This window comes from Apium graveolens, chromosome 3 (assembly GCF_009905375.1).
Source record: "Apium graveolens cultivar Ventura chromosome 3, ASM990537v1, whole genome shotgun sequence".
NCBI classification, from domain to species: Eukaryota; Viridiplantae; Streptophyta; class Magnoliopsida; order Apiales; family Apiaceae; genus Apium; species Apium graveolens.
The window spans coordinates 26,312,953-26,322,532 of NC_133649.1; the positions used below are offsets into that span (position 1 = coordinate 26,312,953).

At 30.4% G+C, this 9,580-nt stretch overlaps 1 protein-coding gene across 1 annotated transcript; it reads left to right on the plus strand.

Annotated features, from left to right (window-relative positions):
- The first annotated feature begins 445 nt into the window (after window positions 1–445).
- On the plus strand, window positions 446–3,824 carry LOC141714018 (uncharacterized). The gene is made up of 2 exons (XM_074517567.1): window positions 446–452; window positions 2,839–3,824. Exons 1-2 carry the CDS (start codon window positions 446–448, stop codon window positions 3,822–3,824), a joined length of 993 nt encoding a protein of 330 aa, XP_074373668.1.
- The last annotated feature ends 5,756 nt before the right edge of the window (window positions 3,825–9,580 follow it).

Below are 9,580 nucleotides of genomic sequence, written 5' to 3' on the forward strand. Positions count from 1 at the left end.
TAAGCCCCAGAATAAGACTACTCACTCATATTAATAACATAGAAAACCATAGAAAATATATACTAATAAATATGAAGAGATTAAGGATACCTTAAACTTTTATATTAATAAATAAATTAAGATCCCAACTTAAACAAAGAATCCAATGAAGAAGATGAAGAACATAAATCCAAACTTTTTTATGTAAACGTACGTACGTTGCTCTCCAACTAAAGATAAAAACTAATAATAAAACTAAAACTCTCCTCTAATAACAATATATGATCCTATTTTTAATATTAAAAGTATTTTTAATGTTCTAACAATAATCCAAAAGAATTTCATAATGGAATGGGAATTTAATGTAAAATACGTAACTATTTTTGCTCCCCTGTTTCTGGGCTCTTCCAGTTAGAATTTGCTTTTGGGCCCATCTCTGAATTAAGAAAAATCTCGCAAGTTTCGCATGGACTGTAAGATCATCAAAAATGGGCTTCGGGATCTCTAGATACGGCCCAAACAGTATTTGCAGCCCATAAAGGCAAATAATACGAATTTTCTTCTATTTTCACTCCAAAATAGGTCTTTTCGCTCCAAATTCTTCCAAGTCAAGAATTCTTTATTTACTAGCATAAAACATTAAAATCTATTAAATAAATATCCAAATCAATGCAAAATATAATTAATATGGGAATAAAATCATCTAAAATATACATAAAAATATATTTTATCAAGAATAAAAACGATTATATATATGTGTGTGAGAAAGAGAGAGATGGAAAGAGATAAATATATATATCCAATAAATAATATATAAACATGAAATACTACTTAAAATATTTTTCCGAAATTATATTCTTATGATTAACACCGCATCATTTTGCTAACTTGCCTATAATCACTTATCAACATCATAATGCTAATTTTTTCAAATTCATGCATTTGATATTATGTTATATAATTTATTTTAAATAATTATGATATATTTTTTAAATTCATGTGCTCAAGATATATATAATAAATATTTTTTTAATTAATTTTAACAATTCAAAATTTATATGTTAATCTTTACTGAAAAATAACCTCTACATGGGTGCCAATGATATTATTGGAGTGAAGTAGTCCCAATTGTTATCGTTTCTAAAAGAGTGTCCGAAACGTATTTTAAGATGAATAAAAAGTATAGTTCGATAACTATTTTTAAATTATATTCTTTTCTGAATAAAAGTTTAAACATTCTATTTTTATTCAGAAAAAGAAAATTTAAAAAAAATTATAAAACTATATTTTATATTTATTTTAAAATATGTTTCGGAAACTAAGTCAGAAATGATAACAATTGGGTGAAACTATAATTTACATGATTGCTAAATGCAGTAAATCTTACTTTATACAGTAATCTGAAATTACAACACTAAATTTCACTCATTTTCTGCACCATCACTGAAAATCTGCTGCATTTAATACATTCATTGACTCATTGAGTTAAATGTATTACTAATTCATAATATTAACCATAAATATGTTAAAACGAGCAAATAAACATCTACCGACGGTAGTAATAGCCCTTTTTCTAATTTTAGCATTTGGATCATATAAATATTTGAAAAATATGCATATCGAAAAATAAAAATACATAATAAATATTCCGATTTCAAAATAAATACTTTTTACCTATGTAAAATTAGAAATATATACTTTAAATATTAACAATATTTTAATTTTATAAGTATTAATATGTAAATATATACACATACAGGTATCATAAAAAAATTTAAAAATACTATGACTTGAATTAGTATCCAGAAGTTTTTCTTAAAATAAATTTTATTTCACTCTTTTACGTGACAACTTTTAAGTCAAGAAAACTATTTCTTTATTTTTGATTAATTAATTCCAAGGAAATAATATATATTTCTAGACTAGTTACTTCTTTATTCATGATAGATAATAATATTAATTTCAAATTTTATAATTTAATTTTTAAAATGTTTCACATTTTTAAGTCTATAGTATTTATACTATTATTTTAAAAACGAAATATTAAAAATTTGGTTGTTGATACTTGATCATTTAATCCAGGACCGTAAACTCACGAGAACAGTGAGATATAATCTTAAAAATTATTATATAAGAAATATAATGTTCGAATCCTAACAACAATATATTAAAGTTATAATTTATAATATATAATAATAAAAATGACCGTAATACATTTTAAAATCATTATACTAGAGATATAAGGTTCGAATCCTAATATCAATACATTATTATTATATTTTACAATAGATAATAAAAAAATTATGCATCGCACGAATTATATATTATTATATACTAATATAATTAAAATTAAAATTAAGAGAATTAGGTATTACGGATATATTTAAGCACCCCCGGCCCCATGCCAATCAGTCATAAGTTATGGATCAGTTAAATTGCATTTAATCAATTAGCAAGACATTTTAATACAAACATGGACTTAGTGGTAATTTGTATAAAGTAAAATTTTACTGCATTTAGTACCACCCATAATTTAACGGATTTTAGTAGCAAGTACGGTGTGCATTTTTCTTTTTGGTACTAATTCAGCCACTTGCGTACAGAAACATTTCCCGGACCCGCATCCAATTCTCCAATTGCAATCCCAAATATTCTGATAACGGCGTCGTTTTCATTTTGACCTAAGAGCTCACCCCCAGGAACTCTACAATAGCCCCAAATAGACCCAATCCGACACTTACGGAGGATCTGATCAGCGAGATTTTGGTACGCGTGCCAGTAAAGTCTTTACTCTGTTTCCAATTAGTCTGCAAGGACTGGTTATCGCTAATCAAAAACCCTGTTTTTGTCAAATCTCAGCTCCGTCACGCAATCACTACCCTAACTCATCAAACTCTTATCACCTGCCTCCTTATATCTGGAGAATATTCAGCCCTGATTCTCTTCAAATTGTAGACTATCCCAAGTTTCCGAAATCTCTAGGTGAGTCTAACACTGTACTCATTGTTTGTGTTGCTGTCAAAGATAGTTTTTATCTTTGGAATCCTGCTATTCGACAATACAAAGTTATTCCGCCGTATAGTGTATGTCGTAATATTCGTCTTATTCGTGACCAAGAAACTTTGGGGTTTATTTATGATCAAATAGATCATGATTTTAAGGTTGTTAGGTTTGTTAAGGTTGGGGATGGATTCCCGCCTTCTTTTCTCGGTGAGGTGTATTCTGCCAATACCAATGTATGGCGAAAGTCGCCTGATCCGATTGACATTCCTACCGCTTATTTTGATGCGTCTTTTAATGGATTCTTGTGTGGTACCAAAAATTTTGGAGATTCTGGAATGCTGGCATTTGATTTGAACAAGCAGGTGCTGAATTGTGATATTAATCTCCCTTTTGTCGGTGATAATTTTGAGGGTAAGCATCGTCTTATCGAGTTTGATAAGTCTCTAGTTGTTTTCGTAATAATGGATGATTTATTGAATGGTGATTGCAAAATTAAAATGTGGATGTTGGATGATGATGCATGCCTTGGTGGGGTGGGGTGGGGTGGGGTGGGAGGCGAGGCATCGTGGACGCCATTGTTTGTGACTAGTATAGGTGGGCCGTCAATGATTGTTCATGGCTTCTTCAACAACAGGGATATCATACTTATGCTGATTAATGAACTTTCTGGTTATGTGTGGATTTCATGTAATGTTGACAAGAAAGAGGCTAAGATTATCCCACTTGCAATTGATATGAAGAAACATGGATTTTGTAGTCATATTTACAAGTATACGGAGAGCCTAGTTACACTCCCAGGATTCAGGCAAGTCAGCTGGAATGCTGGTGCAGATGTTAATTAGTGAAACACTGCTGATTCTGGTATTTTGGTGCTGGATAATGATGGCAGGGTCTCTGTTCTTGTAGTCACTTTTGATAGATGACTACATTTATTTGCTTTTAATAGATGGCTACATGTATCAGGTTTCGATGGATGGATACAAAGCTAATTTTCCTTTTGTTAACTTTTTAGCTCTCCTACTGTATTCAGTTTAGTTAAATATGTTGGTTCAAATGCTTCACTGAGATGATATATTTGCATACTGATGGAGTGTGTTTTCTCTTTTCATATCGGCCTTCATTGTTTTCACTCTGCTCACTGCCCGGTGAATCTTTATCAAAATTTGTCAATTCAATTCTATGATGCATATTTCTCGGAACGTGTTGATGCAGTTGTAGATTCTGGACTACTCAAAATAGATTGTCCTTTTATTTTGCGTATTTTGTTATGGCTAAATTCCTCAAGATAGATTATTTAAAGTTGAGCAGAAATATTGACTGTCAGCTTGCTAATGGTTTACATTATGATTGGAATTGAATGGATCCAGGTGCAAGTTTTTCCCAGGCTTTCCTCGTAAACAATCGAATCGTGTCTCAAATTGAAAAATTTTAAACCTTCACTTGTAGGTCTTCTAAATTTCTCACAGATTTCATTTACCAACGAAATGCACACTTGTTGTACCTGGAACTCCCTGCTTAATGGTTGCTTGATTGCCTTTTGCTCCGGAGATATATGAATACTAGGAAGTGAGAAGATATTAATTGGTTCCAACTTCCCAGAGTCAATCCCTTAACATGTAAGAGACTTTCCTTTAGGCACTTTTTGGTTGTAGGATCGTGGCGCCAAATTTCCAAAAAATTGTTTCATGATAAGGATCATCACTCAACAGAAACAGGAGAGGTAAATTCTAATCCAAAAATTATGCAACTTCCTCTTTGAAGAGCAGTTGCATTGATATTTTTTGTTTAATTTATTGTACTTCCAGTTCTGATCACCAAAATGTAGATAACATTAGCAAGCTTGACTCCATCCATCAAAATATTAAGTGTAGTTGAAGTTGTTAGTCTGTTAACAAAATGAGCTGCCCCAGTAAAAAATTACGAATTAAATTATGCATTAACTTTTTTCTTAGGAGGTCATGCACTTAGGTGATAGGAAGTTGAAAACAACGTTCTCAAAAATAAAAATAAAAATTGCACCCTTGATTAACTTGTATGTGCCGTCAAAAAATAAGAATATGTAACTTGTAAATAATAAATACATGTGATCTTGTTCATTGGACAAATTAATTTACTGTTTTAAGCTTCTTTGACAAATTAGTGTACTCTCAGGTCTCTATTGAAATTTTCAACCATTTTCAACCTTTGTATTATTATAATATTTATACATCTGACATAAACTATATACTATATTATAAATAAATTTAAAATTTTAAAAAAGTTCTTCTAAATTTTCATAATACATGCATCATATTATCTAATTTGGAAATTTAAAATTATACTCATGTTTTAGGTATTTTAAATTCATGATTTATGAAAAAAATGGTTCGTCTATAATAATTTTTTTGATATAATCAAATTATTACATATGTTTAAAATAAAAATAGAATAAATTTTCATCAAAGAAAACCCCAAAACCGAAACCAATTTTGTGATTTCGGTTCTAGATAAAAATTAAACCGGAAAATCTGAATTTGGTTTTCAAAAGTGGATTACTACCGTTTCTGAGTTTATTTTTTGTAAACTTGATTTGGAAGCTATTTGACTATTGTAAGTACGTTCATTTAAAAAAAAAATTAATAGATAAAATTTGTTATATGTAATTCTGTAAAATTAATAAATCCATATATTTATTCCGGCTTCATCTCCCGGGCAGGGGGCTAATCAAGCTAGTTTTCAAAACTTTTACCGCCTCTTTTTTGCTGGAAATCTGACGGCATCATCACTTGTTAAGTTTATATTAATAATCAAATAAAAGTAAATGTCACGTAGCTGGATCATAATATGTCAAAATAAATTATATTTCGAAAATACACCGTCATTAAAAGGAAGTGCATTAGATCAGTAGGGTTAAATATTATTATTAGCGGCTGGCTTACCGTCATCACAAAATTAGTTTATAATATGTTAAAATAAAACTATATCTCGGAAAACACACCGCCATCGAAAGAAGTGCACTAAGCGTGTGTTGTGTTTGGTATTGTTCCTGACAGCAATAACAGTTTTTTGCTGAAAAGTATTCTAAGGCTCTGTTTGGTATTGTTGTTACTGACAACTCCAGCAGCTTTTTGCTGAAAAACTATCAGAAATGTGTTTGGTAAATTATAAAAGCTGTTGTTTGGAAAAACGCTTTTGGTCTAAAAGCTGTTGTTAACAAAAGTATGTCATTCATTTTTTTGGAAAAAGTTATTTTCAGTTTTTGCAGAAAGTAGCTATCAGTTTTATCATTAAACCTTCTGAAAAATATTATTTTTATATATTATATCTCAAAATATATATAAATTAAAAATAATTACCAAACAATCATATAATTTTTCTGGCAGCACTTTTTCTCACAACACAGCAGTTTTCAATAGCACTCCCAAACAGAACATCTGTTTGTAAAATTCAAAAGCTGCTTTTCGGAAAAGTATTTTTGGCCAAAAAACTGTTGTTAGAGAAAGTAAGCCCCCCATGTTATTTAGAAAAAACTGCTTTTCCGCTTTTGCGGGAAGCAGATACTGATTTCACCATCAAACCTTACCAAAACCATTATTATTTTTAATTTTTTGCATCAAAACATATACATATCAAAAAAATTACTAAACAATCATCTGATTTTTACAACAGCACTTTTTTCAGCAGCATTTTTTCTAACAGCACAACAATTTTTAACAGTAATCCCAAATAGAGCCTAAGTCAATATGGTAAAATATTATCATTAGCAGTTAGCTTACCATCATCACAGATAGTCATCCTATTTATTAATCATGAAAAAATCATAAATTACAATTTTCGTGTCATTTAAAATTAAATCGAAACCAAATTGAATAATATAATTATGATTTTTAATTTTAAAAATCAAGAATATGATTATAATTATGATTTTAATCTAAAACCGCTCTGATCTGTTCACCCCGCTAGGGCTGTCAATGGATCGGATTTGGATCGGATCGGCCTTGATCCATATCCTGATCCATTTAATTTTACCAGATTCGGATCCGGATCCGGATCGGATTTTTGTCGAATTTTTTAGAGTCCGATTCATATCCGGATCCGTTAGGATCACCGAATCACGGATCGGAGCTCCAATCCGTTTATATTTTAAAAAATGAAATATAAACACAATTTTTTACATTACGTCCAATATTTTTCACAAATCTTTCGGGAGTAGAAACTAATATATGTTGCTTTTGTGTTTTGGTAGTTGAATGTATATGTCTCTGCTATCTTATTCTGCTATCTTATTCTGCAATATTGCTTTACTTAACATCTCATGATCTTATCACTATATATGTACTTGATTCATCAGCCTAAATTTCGTGTTAGGTGGTGATTTTACCATTTGAAGGACTTGCAACAGGTGTATATGACATGTATTGAAGTTTTATAGGATTTGCTAAGATAAACACAGTTCATATGATAGCCAATAATTATTTAGTATAAATTATGCAGATTAGGATATTTAAACCGGAACAACATAGTATACATAAGATATATGTTTTTCACAATGCAGGGAATAATACAAGCCAGAGATCCCCATAAAATAATGTTAGGTCCCAATTTGTTTGTAGAAGGGGGGTTGAATGCAAACAATACCGTTTAATCGAATAAAATGCGGAATAAAAATGTGAAACGAAATTCAAGTTAAATAAAACTTTTATTAAACTTGAAAGGTGTTACAACTACGGTATCGGTTACAAGGGATTAATCTCAAATCAATTATTACAAATCTAGAATAAATTCGACATGAACTTTTTCTATTTTTGCAATTAAAAGATCAAATGCTAAATGCGATTTGAGATTAAGTTCTAGGGATTTTAATACGCTAGATTGATACACAAGAACAAGATAAATAATTCTAGTGGATTGGATTTAACTTTTCAATCTAGAATTTTGATCTTGAATAAAGCAGATGAAGAATAAAATGTTGTGACTTTGTTTTCTGCTGTTTTTTCTCTTGACTTGTGTGTTCTGTATGTTGATTTCTTTTGAATGTCTTCTGCTGCTTTTATTTAATCCAACAGTCGAGTAGAATGTATTGGCATGACAATCTCTTTGAGCTGGCAAGACAATCAGAATGAACTAGCAAGACTTTCGGTATGACTATCAATTGTCATACCGATTGTCATAGTAGTTCAAAATCAGATTGTCTTACTGAATTAAAAATAGATTTTAATGTAATAAAAAATCTGTTAAGACAATCCTTTTGAGTTAGCATGACTTTCGGTATGACTATTGATTGTCATACCGATTGTCATACTAATACAATCAGTTGTCTTTATGAATTAATAACAGATTTTAAATCAATTAAAAACCTGAAAAACCTTAATATTAATTCTGAATTAATTAATCAATTAATTCAATTAATAAAATAAATTAATCTTTGTAGATAGAATTTATTCTCTTAATTAAATTATATGACTTAATTAATTAATAGAGAATTAATACTAATCTTGAGCAGCATCCATTCTTCTGAATATCTTCTGAAAATTACTGAAATATATGAATCAATTCCACCACTTCACCGTTGACACTCGATGTACTGTCTGGTTCATGAGTGACTAACTTCCGTGATGTTTCTTCACGTCTTGACTTTGATTTTCTTAAGACTAAATCCTTGTAATCAATTGATACCCTGACGAGATCTCTGTCACTTGATTAAATCCACAATCTTGATTTATATCACTGAGACTTGATCAATTTCTTGAGCTTCTTTCAGTGAATTAAGTCTTCAAGTCTGTAGATGAATAATATTTCTTAACCCTTTGACAGATGTTACTTTGTGAGATCTCTCTGACGATAGATCCACTATTTACTTATTACATTCTTATTTGAGTTGAGTTAAATCCTCGAATAAACGAATAGGCTATGACATATGCCTTTCAATCTCCCCCTATTTGCTTGTTAGACAATAACAACAAATACCTAGAGGATAACTCAACTAACAAATAAGAAAAAGATATAAACAGTAATGCAAAGTAAATAGCAGAAAAGTTCTGGATTATATTTAACATTTTCCAGATTCCAAAAGAAATTTACAAGTGAATACAAGATAGATGTTCCTCTAGCCTGAACATATAACTACATTAGACTATCTTGATTCATAAAGCTCTAATCATATTACATTGAGTTTTGAGCTAATTGATTTCAGTTGTCTTCTCTTCTGACTTCACCTTCTTCTAAATCTTGAAGCAACTCTTTGTCAAAGACACGATCCTTTTCTGAAGTGAAGCTTGCTGGTCTGACTGGTTGAACTCCAACTGACTTCAGCTTATTCTTGATCTGATTGTACCTTTTAATATTCTTTTCACAATAAGCTTGAATCAAATCAGCAGCTTGAGTCTTCAACATGGATGAGTATCCAGCAGTTCTTAAATGATGTTCCATCCATACCAGATGCTTAGCTGAGTAGTCTTTAAGAGATTGTACATCTAGCTGACAGATTTGAAGACAATCAGACTTAAAGAATCTCACGTGATGAGGATTGTTGACCACTTGAGGACTAGCCCTGCTGGCAAACTCTTTAAGCCTTTCTCGAAGAACTTCATTCAATTCTGAGCTTCTTTTTACCTTGTTG